Genomic DNA, 24,137 nt, shown 5'->3' with positions numbered 1-24,137 from the left:
AGATGGAGAGGCAGGCAGAGAGAGAGAGGGAAGCAGGCTCCCCGCTGAGCAGAGAGCCCGACGCGGGACTCGATCCCAGGACCCTGAGATCATGACCTGAGCCGAAGGCAGCGGCTTAACCCACTGAGCCACCCAGGCGCCCGGGGCCTTTGGATTTGTAGATATATATCTTCCGTCAAAATTGGGAATGTCATGACCATTATTTCTTCAGATATTATTTCTGCTTCCTCTTTAGTCTCTTCTCTTTCTGGGATTCCCATAATGTATATGTTGGTCTAGTTAATGGTGTCCCAAGTTTTCAGATAGGTTCTGTTCACTTCATGTTCTTTTTGGTGTTTCAATAATCTTACACATTTCTTCTTCTAGCTTGCTGATTCTTTCTTTTGCCTGCTCTGCATCTGTTAGATGCTTTGGAGAATCATCCATTTTATTGTACCTTTTTAGCTCCAGAATTGTTTGATTCCTTTTACTGATTTATTCCTTTTTAATTGATATTCCTTTGGTTTATACATTGTTTTCCTTTAAACTTTTTTTCATGTTTTTCTTCAGCTCTCTAAGGATATTTAGGATAGTTATTTTAAAGTGTGTGCGCTATAAATCTGATATCAGGGGTTCCTCAGGAATGTTTTCTGTTAATTTGTATGTTCCTTTGGTTAAGCTATACTTTTATGTTTTATTTGTTTTTTGTTTTATTTTATTTTTGTATGCCTTGTGATATTTTATTGTTGTTGAAAGTTGGGTATTTGAGTATAACTTTGGAAGTCAGATTCTACCCCTTTCTGAAGTCTTGCTGCTTTTTTAATTGTTTGAAGGCTATGGTAGTCTGTTTAGATAATCTCCCAATCTATATTTGTAAGAGTTTAAGGTCACTTGTGGAAGGTCACTGAGGTTTCTATCCTTTAGCTTTTGTTCACCCCCCCCCATTGTGTTGTAGTTTTCCTTGAATGGCAGGAGCCAAAACAAAACACAAAGAAGCAACAACAACAACAACAACAAAACACACATCCACAGACACAAAACAAATCCCTCGCCCAGTCTTTGTATTGTCTCTGTGCTTAGACTCTTCTTCAGTACTTATCCATATTTGCAGTGAGCTCAGAGCTCAGCCAAGGGTAAAACTTTGGGTCTTCTTTTCTCTTTTCTGAGCATGCATCTTTCTCTGAGCCTCTGTGTGGCTTTCTAAACTCTCCCAAATCAGTGGGTATTTTTGAATGTCCTAATGTCCCCAAGAATCTTCCAAGGCTTTTGCTCCCATGTCTGAGGCATTCTGTTATATACCTCAACCAGTAATCTTTTGTACCACACATCTGTGGTTTGTTAGTTAACCTTTGATATTTTTGAGCTATCTCCTCCATTTATCCAGTCTTTGATCCCAGTTGGATCAAACAGACATAATGGCTTTGAATCTATAATTCAGGTAGCCCTTAGATAAATTGGAACAGACACACATATTCGTTTACTCTAAAGTCTGTTCTGCTTCCTCTCAAACCAGGAACCAGGATCTCCAACTGGGCACATGGACTCCTGCCATTCTAAGAATATCACTACTTTAAGATTCACAGTCTTTAAAATGGTCAGCTTGCTGGAGACAGTGTGGGAAGGGCAACTGAAAACTCCATAAATCTTTTGTCCCATTTTTAAGTTGCTTTTATTTTTAGCTCAGCATTTGCTTGGTTGTTGTAAACCTTTGAATGCATTCCATAGTTTTTCTAACATTGGTTCTGAAAGTTTCTGCTTTCTTTTTGATATTTCTGCCAGGGAAAAATGCTTGGAGCTGTATTATGTTCCTGATGTCACTTATCACCTTTAGTTTTAAATGATAGCTTTACTGTATATATATGGTTCTGCGTTGTCAGGTGTTTTTTGTTTGTTTGTTTGTTATTTGTTTCTTTGAACACTTTGAATTATTATCTCAGTGTCTGGCATCATTATTTCTGAAGAAAAGTCAGTTAATTTTACTGAGGTCTCTCGAAAATGAGGAATGGTTTTTCTCTTGTGTTTAAGATTTTCTTGTTTTTGGCTGTCAGTATTTTCACTGTATGTTTGCTTGTGGATTTATACATGTACAATACTTGAAGATTGTTGAGCTTCACAGATGTTTAGATTAAATTTTTTTCATGAGATTTAGGAATTTTTCAGTCATCATTTCTTTGAATTTTTCTTCTATTTTTTTTATTCTTTTGCCTGTTCTTCTGGTAGTCCCATTATGCGGATGTTGGTGCAGTTTGTGGTGTCCACATTTCTCTGGGGCTGTTAACTTTTTTGTTACTCTTTTTTTCTTGGATTTTCTCTTTGTTTTTTTCTTATTTTTGTCATCTCATGTTAAATGTTCAGCTACACTAGTGAGTTTTTTGTGTTCTTCATTTTGTTAATTTTGCTTTTTATCACCAGGAGTTCCATTTTTATTTGAATGTTTTAAAATAATTTACATCACTTTATTGGCATTTTTTATTGGATGAGACCTTTTCATTTTATCTTTTTTTGTTTTTTAATGATAATGATTTTTAATGATAGTGTCCTCAAAGTTCATCCATGTTGTAGCATGTGACAGAATTTCCTTTCTTTTTAAGGATTCATTGTTTTCTGTTTTATGTATAGACCCCATTTTTAATCCATTCATTCAACATCTGGGTGGTTCTACCTCTAAGCTATTATGAGCAGTGCTGGTATGAACGTGGGTGTGCAAATATCTCTTCAAGATACTCCTGCTCTAAGGAGTGAGATTGCTGGATTATATGGTAGTTACATTTATTTTTAAAGTTTCTTTAAAGATTTTATGTATTTATTTGAGGTAGAGAGCACATTTGGGAGGAAGAGCATGGGAGAGGGACAACTAGGCTCCCCGCTGAGTGTATGGCCTGACATGGGGTTTGATGCCAGGCCCTGAGATCATGACCTGAGCCCAAAACAGTTAACCAACTGAGGACTGAGCCACTCAGGTACCCCTAGTAGTTATTTTAATGTTTTAAACAGTTAACCAACCCTCTTTTAAGATTTACTTATTTATTTGAGAGAGAGAGTGCATGCAAGTGTGCATGCATGAGTGGGGGGAAGGGCAGAGGGACAGGGAGAAGAAGAGAATCTCATGCAGACTCCCCACTGAGCAGTCATTGCCCTGTGTAATAAATGGAAATTTGAGAAATACTCAAAAGTGCTTTCTTAGCTGAAAGCCAGTATTTTTATCTTCAAAATATTACTCTAGCTACGGTAAGGTAATACATGAAGTATGAGGTCATGGCTAGAGTAGTGGTTGATGTAAAACCTAGTGCTCACTTCTGCAAATAATGAATGTATAGCATTTATGTGGGTATACTCTATTTTTAGATATTATATTTATTTAATACTTTATGAAAACAATCAGAGTTTTATAATATATTTTGGAGAAAATACATCTTTAGAAAATAACATTAATTTTGAAATAGTTTTAAAATGGATAAAAAACCAATTATCTGGAGGAAAACGCCAACTTTAAAAAACTTGAGGAAAAATTTCATCATGATCAGGGGAACTGGGCATTATCTAAATCTTAAGTATTACAAAATTATGTTGATATTTTTGCAGTATTGTCTTTTTTTCTCCTGGTGTAGTTATGTGTATACATCTAAAATAGAGGAATTATGAAATATATAGTGTTTGTCCCAAGTACTATTTATGTAAATGAACTCATTTTTATTCACATAATTGATGCTTTTTCATTATACAGGGATTTCTCCATTGTAATTTTAATAAGTATATTTGTACATAGGTTTTCATATTTAATTGCTTCAAATTCTTAACTTTTGTGCCAGAAAGCTGTAATACTTTTTTATTTTCTGGAAAAAAAGTAAACTATGACTGGTATTTAAGTTACTGTTTGTACTAAAGTTTTTTTAGTTAAGTGAAAACATAAAATTGAAAACACTATAAATTTTTTACTGTCATTTTGTAGATTAGTTAAATATAATACATTTCATTTATATTTATTTGTTTGATACTTATTATATTTGATTGTGATATAAGTCTTCTGATTTAGGCCTTTGAAGACAATTTAATTGAAGCAAAGAAAGAAATTGAAGCATCACAGAGTAAATATAATGCTCTGTCATTGCAGTTGAATAATAAACAGACTGAACTTAACCAGAAGGATATGGATATTACCCTTGTCAGGCAAGTATATTCAATTTTTAAATTTAACATTAAGTTATTAGTTATTCAGAATGGTGACATATATGAATATTATTAGCACTGAAAAATAACAAGAGTATGTCTTCTTTGAGGACATATGTTTATGTATTGAAAGTATCTGGAATTATATATACCAAACTGGGAATAGTTAACTAAGAGAATCAAAAGATTGGAAAGAGCATTCTCAAAGAGTAGTCTTGTCTCCATTTTTAAAGATTTTATTTATTTATTTGACAGAGAGAGATCACAAGTAGGCAGAGAGCAGGGGGAAAGGGAAAGCAGGCTTTCTGCTGAGCAGAGAGCTCAATGTGGGGCTCGATCCCAGGACCCTGAGGTCATGACCTGAGCTGAAGGCAGAGCCTTAACCCACTGAGCTACCCTGGAGCCCCTTGTCTCCATTTTTAACAAGGGCAGTGCATTCATTCATTGTTTCCTTCCAAAATATTCCCAGCCAGGTGTTATCTAATATTCATTACTATTCTAATGGGCAATATATGAGAAATCCAATTTGACTTTTTATTTTATTATATTCTAAATAGTTCTAGTTTATGAGATCTTCTTTCTATACTAACACAAAGTAGAATTATTTGAAAAACTTGTTTTTAAGTGTTTTGAAATATTTTATACTATTAACTTATTTCAGTTACCTCTATGAGAAAATGGTGTTAGAACAAATCATAAATATATAAATGTATATGCATTCATATACACATGTTATCTGTATACACATATATACGTATATGCATTTTTTACTTAAACTAGTTAAAGTAAATCATACAATCAAAATTTATCATATGCTTCTGTAAGTAAATTTTCATTCTCTGGTCATACTATCATATATTTAAATACACAAATGTGAGATATTTATATATGTAATATATAAATTCTGTGTGTTTGTATTATATAATATTTGTGTGGTTAAAACTTGATATGTACATACATTTTTTTGTATATCTCTCTATTCAGTATATATTTATATGTCTTTACATATATTTAGTACATTGCAAGAGCTATAGATATGTCAGGGCAGGATTTTGGTTAGATAGCAGTTAATGTATATATATATTAGTTTATTACCTAAGCAAAAATTCATTGTATCACAATTTTAAAATCTTATCATAGGATTGAGGACAAGTATAAAATTAAGGATGACAGACTGGTTGGCTTATCTATTCATGGTATAATTATTTTTTTTAAGTCTATAATTTGATGAAGTCATAAAAATAATTTAAATAGTTATGGAATCATACATTTGTAGAAATCTTAAAATTATCATTTATTCCTCTCTTTTTCTCAGTAAGATAATATGCCTTTTAGTCATTGCTTGATACGTACATTTTGTAAGTTGAGGTACTTTTTGAGACTGTTCTTTTCACTTTATATTGTTTATATTTGAACATTGTTTCATTTATTGAGTTGAAATTTGCTTTTTTACAATTATCTTGTAATCCCATTTATCTTGAATCCTTATCTAGAGCATCTCAGAAACAATCTAATCTCTATTCTGTAGCCTAGATCTTCAAATAATGGAAGATTATTTTCAAATAATCTTCAAATAATATCTTTACCTTCTGTAACTTTATCTTTTCAGTAGTTAATTAACTCCTCTTATTTCTCATAATTTTTCATATATATATTTCATAGGTGTTACCCTATTTTCAGTTGCATTTCTGAATGCATTCCATATCATTAGTATCTATATTGTCAATATTTTTCTTAAAATATAGCACCTGTAACTGCACATAATATTCCAACAATGATCTTTCTATTTTAGGGTATGATTTGGATGGAACATAGGATATATTCTAGGATGCAATGTAGTGTTAAGTGCATGGCATTTGAATAATCACGTTTTCTACTAAACTTCTCCCCTTTGTGTACTTGAATTTAGTATAAGAGCTATAAGCTATATAGTAAATAAGGCAATAATATTCACAGATGGACATTTTCTTACACAATGGTAAAATAATGTGTAATTACCATGTGTAATTTTAAAAGCTTGATTATAAGGACTTACGAGGAGGAGAAAATAATCTAGACTCAGAAGTCTGGAACAGAGGACCATGACTCAAATCCTCACAATAGGGGGATAGTTGAGGTTTCTGCAGTGTTTCTCCTGAGGAAGGGTTACCTGTTTGGTATATTGTATGTCTACTTTCCTTTATCAGTTTTATTTCTCACAGGGGGGTGGTGATAATTACAATGTACCAGTATCATTTTATTGAATCTCTATATTGTACAAAAAACACACAAAACCATAATTGTCAGAGAAGTCTTCTAGGCACTTTCTTATTTGGATACACTTTTCCTTATTAGTGTATGACAGAGTTGACCTGTTTTATTTCTTCATGGGTTTATTTCTTTGGAATTCATCCATTTGCATACTTACTGAATATTCGTGTCATCCTCTGTGATATACAACGTTGTTAGGAACTACCTCAAATGATTTTTACCCTGAGTCAGTGTATAAATAAGTATATAAGCACATATATAATAAGGTTATGTCTATAATGCATATAGAACATCTGAGTATATACTTAGAACTTGCATACTTGCATAAAAGTGCTAGCCAACTAAGTTTCCTAATTAAAATTTTTGCCTGAATAGGTAACGATTCTATGATTACATAGAGGGTAGCTAAATGGCTGCATGGAGGGTGGGCCAAATTACATGGACGTAGGCTATCGTTAATGAGTTGGGAATTTTTCTTAAGAAATTACTTACAAATCTTCTATAAAAATAAAACAAAATAAAAGTTAGGATAGTACAGTCATAATCTGGAGGGTTAGAAATATCATCAAAGTCAGAATTCTGAAATTGGATTAATAACCTGGATTGCTAGTGTTCCCAGGGACATAGCAGAAGTAAGTGTAAATTATTTCTGTAAGATGATGTAGTAATTATGTCCTCAAATTATATCCACAGTTTTTTACACTAACGTCTAGCACATAGTCAGAAATATCAAGTAAGGCAAGATAAAAATAAAAGATGTAAGGACTGGAACTGAAAGGAAAAGACCTTATTATTTGCCTATAATATGATTAATTCACAAAGAAAACTCAACTTACAGAAACATTGTTCAAATTAATAAGTGGGGTTGGCACACTTGGTAGATATAATGTTAGTGAATAAAATTCAGTTGCACCTTTTATGCCAGCAAAATACAAGGAAATGGACTTAATATATGGAAATAATACAATTTACAGTATGAGTAAAACTGTGAGTAAAACTGTGAAAAGTATGTATAATGAAAGATGTGTATTACTTCTATGCAGAGAAGTAGAAAACATTATTGACAGAAATAAAAGATCTAATATGTGTAGGGATATACAAAGTTTTTGATTTAGTAGGCTCAGTATAATAAAGATGTCAATTCTCTCCAAATAGATATTAAGATTTAGATTATCAACAACTGGAATCTGTTACCACCCCCAGACCAGAAGAAGCAAGGAGATAAGCTCTTTTCAGGTCTCTTAAAAAAAAAAAAAAAATGATCCTGGGAGAGAGGCTGCATATTAGGAGAAGTATCTTTAGGCACAGAAACATTGACGCTGCCACCTGTGGCTCAGCAAAGACGGAGTCAGGAAAAGAAATTCCTGGACCTTTTTTTTCTCATTGACCCTCTTTCATTACCAGCAAGCACTCCAGCTAATCAAATTCAGTCGGAGGTGGAGGATAAGGGACCAGTATAATGCAGTCTGTGGAGCTTGGCCTCTTCGACTAGAGGACTAGATAAGAGGGTAGAGATGGTGAACTTTGGAGAGAAGGTGTGCATTCTCCATCACTGTTCTTTTTCAGAGCTCTCCTGGCATTTATTGCTTATTAATTTTTTGGCAAAAAATTTAGAGTGAACTTCCTTATTTCTTGTTTAGTATTTGGTTAGAGCATCAAATTTATAAGTAAGCCTGAGACATCTTAGTGATGCCAGTCTTCCTATCTTAGAGGATGGTATGCCATTCCATTTCTTTCAGTACCTTTGTGTCCTTAGAAGATGTTTTAAGTTTCCAAAGGGTTTTGACATTTGTTGTTAAATTTATTTCTAGCTGGTTTTTTTTTTTTTTTTTTTACTGTTTTAAATGGAGTATTTCCTTCTCATATAGTTTCCAACTGATTTTACTTTTATCGCTTTTAGTTTTTTGCTGTACTTGTTTGATGTGCTATCATTTCACGGGTAAAGTGTTCACAGTTCTTTTTTTTTTACTGTGAATTTTACTTTTTTTGTTTGTAATTTTTTTTTGCCATGGATTTGAATTCTTATGAAATTAATATTGCTGTTCTTTATCTTTGTTTACATTTTTATGATAATAAACAGCAAGTATATAATTACTTGCTATAATGACACATATGAATTATTTAAAAAATCTATGCAGTACAGTGAAGTACAAAGAAGATAGAGGAAAAGTATTACACTTAAAATACAGCTCTGGAGAAGTAATAACCATTAAAATTTTGTGAGAATCATCCTAGATTTCCTTAATTGGTATTTATAGGTTGAAGATTAAGTGGACAAAAGTTTTTAGAGAAAAAGGACTATGTTGAATATATTCTCTTAAAAAGTAGACTTTAGTTTTTGGTGATATAATGGAATAAGACACTGATGTGAAATTGAGAGAAATTAAATATTTTCTCTATAAATACCACTCTCACTCTCTCTCTAAAGCTAGGACCAGAATGACATGTAAAACTTTGGAGGTCAATGTCATTTTTCTTAAAACTACATATCATCTTTATTTTGTTTGACACGCTGCTATGTAAACTTTGGAAAATAGAACATTACATTCAACAGTTTTCATTCCCCCTGATTTTGGGTCTCAAGAGATATAGCATTTATAACCACAGTGACCAAAGATATTTAGGATTAGTCCTGTGTTTTGCTTCAGTGTTCATCACTAAACTTTTTACTTTTGATGTGTTCATTTCTGTACTTATTTTGATTCATCTCAGGGGCCTGTTTTCATCAGGGCTTGCCCTGTTGCTAGGGTACGCTTTCTCCCGCATTAGCATCAGCTTTAGCCATGTGATTTATTTTGGCCTGTGGGACAAGGGTGAAAGTAACATATGCCATGTCCTAATGTGTTAAAAGTCATTCCCTGATTTGCCTTTGCTTTTTGCCCTCTGCCACCAGAGTGTCATATTTCTAATGCAGTCCAAGGCTGCAGTATGTCTTAGAAGAGCAGAAGGCCACCTGCAATGTGAACAAGCAGTAAATCTCTGTTTTTGTAAACCATCAAGACAAGGTTTTTTTTAAACTGCAAAATAACCTAGAGAAGCTGCCTGAAACCCTCTGTCAGTCTTTGGTATCAAACTTGATCTCCACAGGGATATTCCTAATTTATCCCATGCTCCACTCAATCCCGTAGATAGCATCACTGTAACTGAAAGATCACTGGATTTATCTTTTAGGAACCCAGTATTTTTTAACAGAACTTAACATTCTTCTTGAGATAGGAGAAAATGTTTGTTCTCAGCACTGTGTCAGTTCAAGCCACACCTCCCCTTACTCCTTTTCATCCATGCCTACAGGAACTTCTCAGGTTTGATACTACCAATTAATTTTATTTTCCATAGCTTTTATTTTCCTTATAAATGCTCTCATTATGTGTTTTGATACTATCATAGCATCTTTTTTTTTTAGCTATCTTTATGTTATGATTTTCATTTCATCCATTTAATAACTATCTTATGCTATATATCCTAGAAAACAGAGCCTGAGGGAAGCATTAAGTCCTGATTACTTACTTGGGAGATTGAATTCCAGGGGAAAGTAAGAGAAGGAGGAGGAGACAGGCAAGGATAAAAAGTGATTCAAGGAAATGCATTATTGTGCTGGCTCCTGCTTCATGGTGAGCCCTGAAGAGACAGCAGGTGCACTGAATTTGCTACCCAGTTTGATTCTTGACAGACTGTGGGAGAGAAACCATGCTCTAGAGCCATCCATTAGATGGAAAAAGAGAAAGCGAGAAAGTTATCTATCTGGTTTCTTCTCGTGTTCTCTTTGGTAAAAGTTGCTATGCCATGCCTGTGTTGTAGCATTTATCCTAACCTGGAAATGGCACAAACATGCTAGGAATGCAGCTGGTGGATTTCAAGTGATGGAGCCAGATGAGCTCTGTACATTTCATAGGTGGAAGTGGTAGTTAATAAGCTGAGACAGAGCAAGCGAATGAGATTGTTAAGGGTCAGGTATAGGCTGAATCTGAACATAAGCGTAAGATGTGTCTGCCACACTAACAAATATAATAAGGGACAGGAACTGTCTTAGGTGCACTGTTTATAGTAGTAACCAAAAAAGTCCCCACTTTTACAGAAACTTTATTAAGATCATCTTCACATCTTGTCTTTCTGTTGATAATCCAGAGAGATGTGATAATTTCTTTTTTTTTTTAAGTACTTCTTTTTTTTTTTTAATATAATTTTTTATTTTTTATAAACATATATTTTTATCCCCAGGGGTACAGGTCTGTGAATCACCAGGTTTACACACTTCACAGCACTCACCAAAGCACATACCCTCCCCAATGTCCATAATACCACCCCCTTCTCCCAAACCCCCTCCCCCCAGCAACCCTCAGTTTGTTTTGTGAGATTAAGAGTCACTTATGGTTTGTCTCCCTCCCAATCCCATCTTCTTTCATTTATTCTTCTCATACCCACTTAAGCCCCCATGTTGCAACACCACTTCCTCATATCAGGGAGATCATATGATAGTTGTCTTTCTCCGCTTGACTTATTTCGCTAAGCATGATACGCTCTAGTTCCATCCATGTTGTCGCAAATGGCAAGATTTCATTTCTTTTGATGGCTGCATAGTATTCCATTGTGTATATATACCACATCTTCTTGATCCATTCATCTGTTGATGGACATCTAGGTTCTTTCCATAGTTTGGCTATTGTGGACATTGCTGCTATAAACATTCGAGTACACGTGCCCCTTTGGATCACTACGTTTGTATCTTTAGGGTAAATACCCAATAGTGCAATTGCTGGGTCATAGGGCAGTTCTATTTTCAACATTTTGAGGAACCTCCATGCTGTTTTCCAGAGAGGTTGCACCAGCTTGCATTCCCACCAACAGTGTAGGAGGGTTCAAAAGACAACTGACAGAATGGGAGAAGATATTTGCAAACGACATATCAGATAAAGGACTAGTGTCCCGGATCTATAAAGAACTTAGCAAACTCAACACCCAAAGAACAAATAATCCAATCAAGAAATGGGCAGAGGACATGAACAGACATTTCTGCAAAGAAGACATCCAGATGGCCAACAGACACATGAAAAAGTGCTCCATATCACTCGGCATCAGGGAAATACAAATCAAAACCACAATGCGATATCACCTCACACCAGCCAGAATGGCTAAAATCAACAAGTCAGGAAATGACAGATGCTGGCGAGGATGTGGAGAGAGATGTGATAATTTCTTATTCATACTTTTTCTAGACCTTCCTTCTAATTCCTTCAATAACTTCTCAGAGGTATACTTTTCCTCTGAGTATGTATAATAAAATTCCTTTTTTCTTAGTTCTTAATATTCTTTTTTTAATAAGTCCAGTTTGTTTTTCTTTACTCGTTTCCAAATAAGGAAAGATCTAGACAAATTCAGTGCTTGCCAGTGGTCTAGAGGTATGCCTTTTGTAAGCTTTGTTTGTTGCTTACTTTGATACCGGTCAAGTTCCACATTTCATATTTGCAATATTGGTGTACCCTGATCTCATCTACTTTTCAGAAGGTGGCGTGGGGAGACACAGAGGAAGAGTGTAAGAGTGTAAAATGATGCTTCTGCTCCACTTACTGGGAGTGTGCCCAGGACATAGCATGAGATGAGAGACAGTGATATGCTGTTCCCTTAGTTGATTTTTAATCCTCAGGTGCCTCATAGTATGAGTGTTTCCCTACTCTTGAGTATGTTCTTTTTTTTCTTTTTAAATATTTTATTCATTTACATGAGGGAGGGAGAGTGAGAGAGAGCATGAGCAGGGTGTGGGGTGGGGCAGAGGGAGAAGCAGACTCCCTACTAGCAGGGATCCTGAAGCGGGCTCCATCCCAGGACCCTGTGATCAAGACTGAGCTGAAGGCATATGCTTAACTGACTGAGCCATGTAGGTACCCCTTGAGTATGTTTTTTTTCTGATTAAAGATACATATATTTTGTTCCACATGACCCTTAAATGCAAGCCAAATAGTGATCTTTTCTTTAAGAAATAACAAATGTCTTCTAGCATTGGAGAAGTGAATTTGTTTTGTTTCACATTACACCAAAAAAATGGTGTTTTTTATCTTTATCATGTCCCCATTCTAAATGCAATCTTTCCTTAGGTCTCCTCGCTAACGTATATTTTGACTATTTACCTTGATAGAATTTTAGCCTATCTTCTTCCATAGTTTTTACCAGTGTTATTCTTGAAAAATCGTAGTACTCAGCAAGCATTACTACTGTGGGTCTCTTCTCCCCTTCTCTTTGAGCATTACCTATCCTGCAGGCATTGTGCCATTATTGATTCTCTTGTTTCTCCTCTCCTGATTTTGAGCTGTTATTTACTGCAAGTTTTGTTTTTTTAGAAGAGTTACAGAAAGATAATGCTATAATCTGAATATTTTTATCCACCCAAAATGAATATGTTAAAATTCTAATAAATAATGTGATGGTGTTAGGAAGGGGGCCTTTGGAAGGTGTTTAGGTGGTGAGGATACAGTCCTCCTGAATGGGATTAGTGTTCTTTTTTTTTTTTTTTAAGTCTTTATTTGTCAGAGACAGGGAGCAAGAGCAAGCAAGCACAGGCAGACAGAGTGGCAGGCAGAGACAGAGGGAGAAGCAGGCTCCCTGACAAGCAAGGAGCCTGATGTGGGACTCGATCCCAGGATGCTGGGATCATGATCTGAGCTGAAGGTCGCTGCTTAACCAACTGAGCCACCCAGGCGTCCCGGAATTAGTATTCTTATAAAAGAGACCTCCAGAGCTCCCTAATGTCTGTCTACCCTGTGAAGATACAACAGGAAGTCTACTACTAAGAAGAGGGCCCTTACTTTGCACTCTGATCATTGACCTCCAGACTCCAGAACTATGAAAAACAAATTTCTATTGTTTGTAAAACTACCCAGGGTCTGATACTTTGCTGTAGTGGTCAGAAAGGACTGAGACAGGTGGTGCATGTTCAGCTATCTGTATGGGTGCAAGGGTTGTTGTTGTATTTGAAAAGCAATATTCTAAACCTCTAAAAAGCAGAGCCATTCTTCCATGTGGATTTTTATCTGTTTTCAATAACCATTTGCATATCTCTTTTGTTCCTTCTTTCTTTTAAGACTTCTGAGAATGAATTATCAGTTTGAAGTTAATAGTTTTAAAAAGTTCCATTAAAAAATACAGTCTCTGGTATACATATTCTAAAGTATATTTCTGTGAAATGTATCTCTGTGGTTTTCTTTTCCAACTGAACCTACAAAATACACTCCAGTTTTATACGATGTGTGTCACCTAAGATTCACTCCCACAGAACTCTGGTAACTTCTTTCCCAGAAGCACAGTTTTCCTGGACCCTTAGTGTCATCATTACTGCCACCCCCAGTTCGTTTATCCTCCTCCTTGGCACTTGCACCCTGGGTGGGGTAGAAGGACTTGCGTCTACCTTGTCTTGCTCTCCTTCCTTCTGGCTCCCCAGCCTCGCCATCTCTTCTTCAGTCTGGACTAGAAGAGTCACAGGAATCTCAGTCCAAACCCCTGAGGTTACAAACCTTTAAGGAACTTTGGTTTGAAACTTTACTTGCCCTTTGGGATTCCTTTTAATGCATTTAAAGTTCTGTATAGTGTACAGTGAAATTCTGACTTACCCACTATTCATAACTGATGACTGTTGTTGACATCGGTATGTATCAGTTCTTGGAACTGAAGTGTAACTTACTTTCAATAAGAAGGTGGTATAATGTCTGTATATCCAAGGTTTTTATTACTATCAGACTATAAAAAAAATTGATAAGTATTTGGCTTTGAAAGTCATATTCATTCCATCAATACTTTCTAGGTGTATGTGAGAAATATTAAATACTTTATATGTTATTTCTTTTATTAATATGTTTGCCTGCAGTGAAAAACAGTAGATGAGAGAACTGGAAGACGATCTGTTACCTTCAATGAATACAGTTATTTAGCTGAGATGATCTTTATTCCTGCCTCTCTCTATTTATTGCTTCCTTTGCACAGGAAGGAGCTGCAGGAGCTGCAGAACCTTTACAAGCAGAACAGTGCGCATACAGCCCAGCAGGCAGAGCTGATCCAGCAGCTTCAGGTTCTGAATATGGACACGCAGAAAGTCCTCAGGAATCAGGAAGATGTTCACACAGCTGAAAGTATATCATATCAAAAAGTATGCTTTTATTCTGTCATAAAAATGTAAATTTATATGTATGAACTTCTAAAAATATATAGAATTCAAATTTTTTCCAATTTCAACACTTCTTTACTATTCCCTTCTTTATGGTTCTTCAGAATTAAAAATGAAATATAATTCAATCTGGTAATATTTGAAATTTTTTGACTTTTCTTTATGGCCACTAAAGCTGAAATATTTAAAATGTAGAAGCAAATTTGCTTTATGGGATATTGTTTTTATAAATTGGAATTTTGACATCTACTATAAAACATACCTGACTGTAACTCCCAAACCAGGAAGGACTAGGGGGATTAGAATTACATAGCCTTCTATTACGAGAAATTATTCATCAATTATGTTTCTAGTTTATGACCTAAAGCAGTCTTTCATTTTAGAATTTTGTGTATTATTTTATTGGCCAACCTGCACAAACACAGTTGGGTATGCTGATGAGGTCCTCAGGATCAATACTCTCCAAGGATTTTTCTCTATTTTGTGTGTTTCTTTTATTTATTTTTATTTTTTATTTTTTAAAGATTTTATTCATTTATTTGACAGACAGAGGTCACAAGTAGGCAGAGAGGCAAGCAGAGAGAGAGGAGGAAGCAGGATCCCTGCTGAGCAGGGAGCCTGATTCAGGCCTTGATCCCAGAACCCTGGGATCATGACCTGAGCTGAAGGCAGAGGGTTTAATCCACTGAGCCACCCAGGTGCCCCTGTGTGTTTCTTTTAAATAGTCATTTTACTTTACAGTTGTTTTAGGAGCCTCTCCAGAAGGCTTACCCAGCTATTTAGGTATGCTGACTGACTCAGCAACAATAATTATGGCTAGTAATTAAAAAAAACAAAAACACTTTTATTTTTTTGTGTAGTGTACCAGATTATTTATAGAAATAATTTAGTTTCTGTATTGGTCAGTCTTACAAGATTGATTTTATTTGGTTGTAATAGTTGAGGCAGCCAAAGCTTAGAGTGTGGTTAAATAGGGCAATCTGTGTTGTTTTTTCTGTTTAACTCACTCTTCTCCTAAAAAAGGACCATGAAAATCCAGTATCTATAATTAACATTTTATGTCAGTAGTAATAGTAAATATTAAGTAAACTTTAAACGTATATATTTTTAAAGATGTATTTATTTATTTAAGAGAGCAAGGGAGGAGGGGCAGCAAGAGAGGGAGGGAGACAAGCAGACTTCCCACTGATCACAGAGCTCCACGTGGGGTTTGATCCCACAGCCATGAGATCATGACCTGAGCCAAAATCAAGAGTGGGACGCTCAGCCGACTGAGCCACTCTTGCACCCCTAAATGTATATTTTTAAATAATGCTTTGGAACAGTGGTTTTCACTATGTATTCTGTATTCCAGGATGGGGCCAATGTCAAGTGAAAGGGTAATGCCTGTTCTCTCCACTTGGAAGAGAGCAGCTTCACCTTTTTTTTTTTTTTTCACCTTTTTGTTTTGTGTGGTGGGACTGCCCAGTATACTTTTGCTTCTAAACTAGCTTCCCTTGCTAAAATGACTTAAAATACTGGTTATTATTAGCAACTTTAATTATTTTCATGTTTTTCACTTGTATATTTACCTCAAACATTTCTCTCTTAATTTTTGCTTTAAAGTCCCCCACTATGACAATTTATATTCAAATGTGTCTTTAAAGTTGCTTGAAAATAAGCCTCATACCCTTTTTTTTATGTGCTAATACTTCTTTTTCTGTTTCTACTCTCAGCAAGAAAGAACTTGGTAAAGAGGAGGAAAAAGGCATTGTTTTCTTTGCTATTTCATTTTTCAATCTTGTGTGCTAAGTACTTTTTTTTAATAGTTAACTAAAAATTTGAGATAAAATGTTTCAGCCTTAATTGTTTTTTGTTGATTTTTCCTTAGCAACCTCTGCAGAGAGCAGTCATCTTTTTTATAACCTACGTGAGAACTTTTGCAGATTCTACATCATTTTGAACAACTGAGTACTTAAGCATTTTTAACTAAAATAATTGTTACCAAAGTATTACTTACGTGCTCGTAATAAACTTTCAAATAACACACAAGTGTATGAGACAAAACAGTAGTCTTCTGCACTTGTACCCAAAGCCCTTGCTTCAGAAGCAACCACTCTTAATATTTGAATATATCCAAGAGTATCTCTAGAAGAACGGAATATTTTTAAGTCATTTTGTTAAGTATGCAACCATTACAAGAACACATTATTATAAGCTATTGAAATAATACTACAGAAGTCCTGATAGTGGTAGTCTAACAGATTCAAGTACCCTTCCACTCACCCCAGCTCATTTCATCCCCTCCCCAGGGGTAGTCATTTGAGTAGTCATTCTAGATTTTCCTGCATTAGGGACTCTGTGTGTATGTGTACGTACACACATACCACAAATGTAGGCATATTATAATTTTAATATTTATGAACTTACACTATCCTTACTGTGCTTAAACTTGTCATTTTTTAAGTGATATGCCTTGGATGTATTTCCATGACAGTCCATCGAGCTCTGGCTCTCCTCCTGCTCCTCTTAGTCTTCTAGCATGAGTATATATAGTGTGGATTTACATTCTAGTTTTAGGATTATTAAAGTTTCCCTCTCCAACTTTTTGTTGTTATGAACTTGTCCACAGAAGATGTTTCCCCTCTCTTCTATAGCATCATTTTTTTCCTCTTCACATACAAATAGGGTGGTATGTTTCTGATCAGGGGGAGAGAACAAAATACACAATAGGAAACATGTATTGACCTCACTATAGTCCTTTTCTTCCCTTCCTTCTTTTCTTTCCTTTTCCAGCAATATTCCTTGAAAGACTTATTTTTTCCCAAAGTTCACTCCCGTCCTCTTCTCTACTGAACCAGCTCCAGTCAAGTGTTTGTCCCTTTCCCTCTGCTAAAATTTCTCTTCAGATTTACCTGTCACCCCCACATCGCTCAGTTCAATGATCATATATCAATCTTTATCTTATTTCACTTATTGGCAACATGTGTCTCAATTAATGACTCTCTGTGCCTAGAAAATACTTCCTTTTTTTTCTATCCCTCTTGGCTTGCAGGCACTTCCAGTTGTGTCACTTTCTTCCTTCCGTTCTAGCTGTTCCTTTTCAGTTCCTTTCTGGATTTTTCCTTGTCTCCGTATCACCTCAATGTTATGTCTCAGGCCCAAATCTTAGGATGTCTTTTTTTTTTTTCCTGTGTTTAAACTCACACCCTAGTTGATTTTATTCAGTCACCTGGGCTTTCAAAATCAAAATTGTCCATATGCTGATGCCCCCCAAATTTGATTATCTACTCTGCATCTCTAAACTGAACTTTAGGAAAGAATATATGTAATTATCTCCTTAACATTTCTTAACTTCTTAACTAGATGCCTAATGGGCATCTCAGACTTCACATCTTCAAAACTAAACTCTTGTGCACTCTGCCTTCAGTATGTGTTTGAATTTCTGCTACTTTCACTATGCGAAAGAATGTGCTGTCACCATTCTGTCCAAACCACTCTCATGTATTACATGGGCTACTGCAGTAGTTTCCCACTTTGTTTCTGTGCTCCTGACCTTAATCCCCTTTGAGTCCATTCTCAACACAGATGCCTGGATGTTTTTGCTTTAACTTCCTAAGTCAAATTAAATCCTTTATTCAGCTCCCTCCAGTGGTTTCCTGTCTCATAAAAGTAAAAAACCCAAGTTCTTACTACAACCTGGGAGACCATACATGATCTGGCTCTGCATCACCTTTCTGATCTCATCTTTGCCATTTCTTCTTCTTAATCTCTCCACTGCAGCCACACTTAATTTTGCCTTTTCCCTTGAACATCCAAACCTCAAGGTCTTTGCACTTGCTTTCGCTGCCTAAACACTGTCCCCTGTTATCTGCATAGGTGGTCTTTTTACTGCCTTTATTCTTTACATCTTACAACATAAAAGCTAATTGCTCACTGATACTGAGTAGGAGGAGTAAGAATGATGTATGTTGTAATGGTAGAAGTACATACCTGAGGCCTGTTCCTGTCCTAGGTTAGGGATTAGAGACTCTCCTTGATGAAGTGATACCAGTGATATTTATTCTGAGAAGACAAGACTTCAGCGAAATGAATTAGTTTCTTAATAACTCTTCTTATATGAACTCTACCTCAAGCCATAAATTCCCTAGTCAAAACCCTTACTAAATTTGGAGAGGTAGAGCTTATCACTCCAATTTGGAGAACTTGTCATAACTTCAGCCTTGATCTGGGATACTTTTTGAAACCTGACACACACATTTGCCCAGGATTAAGACCATCTGCTCCAAAAATCATTCTAGATAATGAGAAAGGTGATGGGAATATGTTGTGCTTATGAATAGTATAGAGGTGGGAAAAAAAGAGCAAACTGACATCTGCTGCTTTAAAGATCTGGCTTACTTTCTTTTATGTCTAGTTTCCTTTTTGTCCTTTTTTTTTTTCTGCTTTGAATTCCTTTTCCTTTTTTCTTGTTCCTCAGAAGTTACCTCTTAGGGGTGTAGTATAGGAGGGAACTTGACTAATTTTTGACTTGATACTCTTTCTGAAATTTTAATTCTCATTGTAGTATTTTAATTTAAAAGTTATTGTTCCTTTGGTATTATTCTTTTGATAGACAGAAAGAGAGAGCAAAAGTAGTGGGAGAGGGAGAAGGAGAAGCAAACTCCCTGCTGAGCTGGGACCTGTTGTAGGACTTGATCCCAGGCGCTGGAGACATGACCTGAGCTGAAGCCATACACTTAACCATCTGAGTCACCCAGGCACCCCTATTCATAAGGTTTTTATTAGTATACTCAACTACTCAACTCAATTCAGAATTTCTTGATTATTTATTTATATTTTGTAAATTTTGCCTGTGGTTAGTAAACATTACAGTTATTTTTCCCTTGCTAGTCTATGTGTAGTTATTCATAAAAACACAATTTTTTTTTTACTAATTCCATCTCTAAGAGGCAAATATTGTTAACATTCAAATATTTTCTTAGTTTTTTAAAATGCATTTTGACATATCTGTGGATACACTAATATCTTTAACTTCATTACTTTACTACATTATATTAAAACAATATCATGACATATAACTACTTTGGAAATAATAATATAATTTAACCGTATTTCCAGTGTCGATAATGTATTTTGTTTAAAATTTTTACTACTGTTTTTAAAAAATTTTTACTATTATAAATAAAGCTGCAATAAACATATCTCTTTATTGTCAGTTCAGACTATTAGTATTCATTGGAGAATATTGAATGTGCAGACATAGACACAGAAGCACACACCCACAGGGCCAGGGAACCATTCCTTTTATGAAAAAGCCAGTAAGAACATTTAATAGCATACAGTTTATTCTTGTTCGTTCATACATAAAGATAGTCTTGTTTAAGTTAGTTAATGTTGAGAATGCACAGGGGATCATGAAGTTTGAAGGCAACTTGCCTGCCACATGAGAAATGAGCCAGAAGTGTTAAATTATTGAACCTTAAGGAGTTGTATACGATGATATCCCACTTTGGATTGTGCAGTTTAAAAAAAAAATCATAGTTTTTATTCAGTGGAACTATTTTTAAGCTTTGTAGGCATATTTTTCTATCATAATATAAATATCATCCCAGGGGCACGTGGGTGGCTTAGTGGGTTAAAGCCTCTGCCTTCAGCTCAGGTCATGATCCCAGAGTCCTGGGATCGAGCCCCACATCGGGCTGTCTGCTCTGCAGGGAGCCTGCTTCCTCTTTTCTCTCTCTCTCTGCCTGCCTCTCTGCCTACTTGTGATCTCTGTCTGTCAAATAAATAAATAAAATGTTTAAAAAAGAATAAATAAATAAATAAATACCATCCCAGCCCATTTAACTTTTAACTATTTGGGTGGGTAAATGGTTCTGAATGGTGTAAAAGTATGGAGAAACTAAGAAAACAAGTAGAAATGCTATCCAGTTGTTTTTTGTTGTTGTTTTTTTGCCTTCTCTCCCATTTGTCCTCCTTTAACCAATTTATTAAGTTGTATTATTTCATAGTATTCATTTCATTGTCAGAAAAGATAAAATCGGTTACCCTCAGTGGTAGGTTGAGAGGAATGTGTAGAGGAGACAATGATGAAGAGAGAAAACTGAAAACTTTGAGCACAGGGAAGTCATATTTTCCCAGAGGTTCCCTTAACAAATCATTAGTCTCATACACAAAACCTAATAATGTGGAGGGCTTCTCTGGAGGATACACACCCATCAAGAGAAATGAAAGTAAGCTTGTGTGTTTTCTTCCTCTTAGCATGTAGCCATTTATCTAAGTTTTTTTTGTTGTTGTTTTTTGATGTCCAACAGTGCCAATTTTATTCCACATCTTACAAGCATTTATAACGCAGACCACAATAGGAGTAATACATCAGTACCTAGTCAGATGACGGCAAGTACCTATAACAAGTTTACATTAACTACAAGCAAACCTCATGATGCCAGGTAGTTTCTGCTAAAGCCATTAGCAAGACACAACCAGGGAGTGGGTTATGGGAGGTACAGAACCACAAGGACCAACTAAGAATTCATGACCCTGACCACATTGTTCCTTCTGTAGGGGGAAGTTTTAATTGTTTTTCTACATTTGTATTGCCATTTATATATGTGTTTGATTAACTACAGGTAAGGATTGTATCAACTTTTATGATTTCTATACCATCTAACATCTTTGAGGTACTGCATATGTGTTTTATCACTTTTTGTTCTATTTAATGATAATTCTATGATGCAGGCAATATCAATTTGGGAAAATAAGGATTTAGGTTATACATTATTTTAGTTTAAATTGCATGTTAAATCAGTTTTTTCCCTAATTTTTCTGCTACAAACAGTTTTCAATGGGAGAATTTATTGTCTCAGTCATAATAGCAAACAGTATACTTACTAAATAGGGAAAATTTTATTCTTTAAGCAAATCAGTCATTGGGTCACAGAGCATATCCACTTCCAAAATTGTTAAGGTTAACAAAATAGCTTGCTCCTTAACACTAATAAAAATAAGGGAAGAAGAGTACTTTGGTATAAGTCCCTGAAAATTAAAGAACTTGGAGTTTGGGGTCCTATTACTGGAGATAACTTGCATTCTGTCCCCTGAAATTTCTCTTAACTTTTTAAACTTTAATTTCTTCAACAGAAAGCAGCATCGAGAATAGTAAGCATCCTGGATTATGAATTATGATGATTAATACTTGTATAGATGGAAGTATATGATTAAATGTTTTCATAGGCCAGAATCTTGGAAAAAATTCTGATCCATTTTGGTTTTATGGACTATTAGAGGAAAGAATTTGTAGACTAAAGAGCCTCTCTGAAAACCGTTGTAAGAAACTGTTACTGCTAATAAAAAGTTACGAACTCCAATGCCTAAACCAATGCAGATGAGTTAATTTGTTGTATTACCTAATTTACTCACTTGAGAACTTTACTAACTCACTCTACTATTCTTAATGAGATGAGAACAAAATGGCATTTAACAGGGGCACCTGGGTGGCTCAGTGGGTTAAAGCCTTTGCCTTCGGCTCAGGTCATGGTCTGAGGGTCCTGGGATGGAGTTCCGCGTCGGGCTCTCTGCTCGGCAGGGAGCCTTCTTCCTCCTCTCTCCGCCTGCCTCTCTGCCTGCTTGTGATCTCTCTCTCTCTCTGTCAAATAAATAAATAGATGTCTTTTTAAAAATTTATTTTAAAAAATAGCATTTAACGGGACTGGAACATCCTAAACCTTTGCGTTTTTGCGGGATCTCCTAGAGAAATAAACCTTCTATTAACCTGAGGCATTGTCACCCAAAAACACTTCAGAAATGAAAATAGACTTAGCCTCCCTGAAGACTTTTATTTGTAGCCAAGTTTACTGATGGCCTGGGGGCTTGAGTTAAAAATGGCTGGAGGGCTATTTTTGCTGCCTGTACTCTAAGTCCACAAGTGAGTGGTCTCCTTGCTACTGAATAAGTGAAGTTCGATCAGCCATCAAAGAAAATAGCAAGTAGGAAATGTGTATTTGGAGTAAGTACTGAGGAATAAGAGTTGGTACCAATTCCTGGAGCAGAGCTGATCTAGATCATCTGTTCCAGGCTTTTTTTTTTTTTTTAATTTTTTTTTAAACATATAATATATTTTTATCCTCAGGGGTATAGGTCTCTGAATCGCCACGTTTACACACTTCACAGCACCCACCATAACACATACCGTCCCCAAGGTCCATAATTCCACCTCCCTTTCCCAACTCCCCCTCCCCCCAGAAACCCTCAGTTTGTTTTGTGAGATTAAGAGTCACTTATGGTTTGTCTCCCTCCCAATTCCATCTTGTTTCATTTTTTCTTCTCCTACCCTCTTAATACCCCATGTTGCATCTCTACTTCCTCATATCAGGGAGATCATATGATAGTTGTCTTTCTCCAATTGACTTATTTCGCTAAGCATGATACCCTTTAGTTCCATATACGTCGTCGCAAATGGCAAGATTTCATTTCTTTTGATGGCTGCATAGTATTCCATTGTGTATATATACTACATCTTCTTGATCCATTCATCTGTGGATGGACATCTAGGTTCTTTCCATAGTTTGGCTATTGTGGAGATTGCTGCTATAAACATTCGGTGCACGTGCCCCTTCAGATCACTACGTTTGTATCTTTAGGGTAAATACCCAGTAGTGCAATTTCTGGGTCATAGGGTAGTTCTATTTTCAACATTTTGAGGAACCTCCATGCTATTTTCCAGAGTAGTTGCACCAGCTTGCATTCCCACCAACAGTGTAGGAGGGTTCCCCTTTCTCTGCATCCTCACCAGCATCTGTCATTTCCTGACTTATTAGTTTTAGCCATCCTGACTGGGGTAGGGTGATATCTCATTGTGGTTTTGCTTTGTATTTCCCTGATGTCGAGTGATGTGGAGCACTTTTTCATGTGTCTGTTGGCCCTCTGGATGTCTTCTTTGCAGAAATGTCTGTTCATGTTTTCTGCCCATTTCTTGATTGGATTATTTGTTCTTTGGGTGTTGAGTTTGCTAAGTTCTTTATACATTTTGGACACTAGTCCTTTATCTGATAAGTCATTTGCAAATATCTTCTCCCATTCTGTCAGTTGTCTTTTGGTTTTGTTAACTGTTTCCTTTGCTGTGCAAAAGCTTCTGATCTTGATAAAATACCAATAATTCATTATTGCTCTTGCTTCCCTTGCCTTTGGCGATGTTCCTAGGAAGACATTGCTACTGCTGAGATCGAAGAGGTTGCTGCCTGTGTTCTCCTTAAGGATTTTGATGGATTCCTTTCTCACATTGAGGTCCTTCATCCATTTTGAGTCTATTTTCGTGTGTGGTGTAAGGAAATGATCCAATTTCATTTTTCTGCATGTGGCCGTCCAATTTTCCCAACACCATTTATTGAAGAGGCTGCTTTTTTTCCATTGGACATTCTTTCCTGCTTTGTCGAAGATTAGTTGACCATAGAGTTCAGGGTCTATTTCTGGGCTCTCTATTCTGTTCCATTGATCTATGTGTCTGTTTTTGTGCCACTACCATGCTATCTTGATGATGACAGACTTGTAATAGAGCTTGAAGTCCGGAATTGTGATGCCACCAACTTTGGCTTTCTTTTTCAATATCCCTTTT

The 24,137-nt window shown here is 35.7% G+C and overlaps 1 protein-coding gene across 5 annotated transcripts in view; it reads left to right on the top strand.

Annotated features, from left to right (window-relative positions):
* CNTLN (centlein) overlaps positions 1-24,137 on the top strand; it is a 297,883-nt gene that overhangs the window by 96,346 nt on the left and 177,400 nt on the right. For all 5 annotated transcript variants that reach the window (XM_059411596.1, XM_059411594.1, XM_059411595.1 and 2 more), the window contains 2 exons: positions 4,013-4,146; positions 14,365-14,527. In XM_059411596.1, the coding sequence (XP_059267579.1) occupies positions 4,013-4,146; positions 14,365-14,527 (297 nt within the window). The remainder of the gene's footprint in view (positions 1-4,012; positions 4,147-14,364; positions 14,528-24,137) is intronic.

This window comes from Mustela nigripes, chromosome 9 (assembly GCF_022355385.1).
Source record: "Mustela nigripes isolate SB6536 chromosome 9, MUSNIG.SB6536, whole genome shotgun sequence".
Lineage (NCBI taxonomy): Eukaryota > Metazoa > Chordata > Mammalia > Carnivora > Mustelidae > Mustela > Mustela nigripes.
Note: the sequence above shows the minus strand (reverse complement) of the source record. Positions and strands in the feature narration are given on the sequence as shown.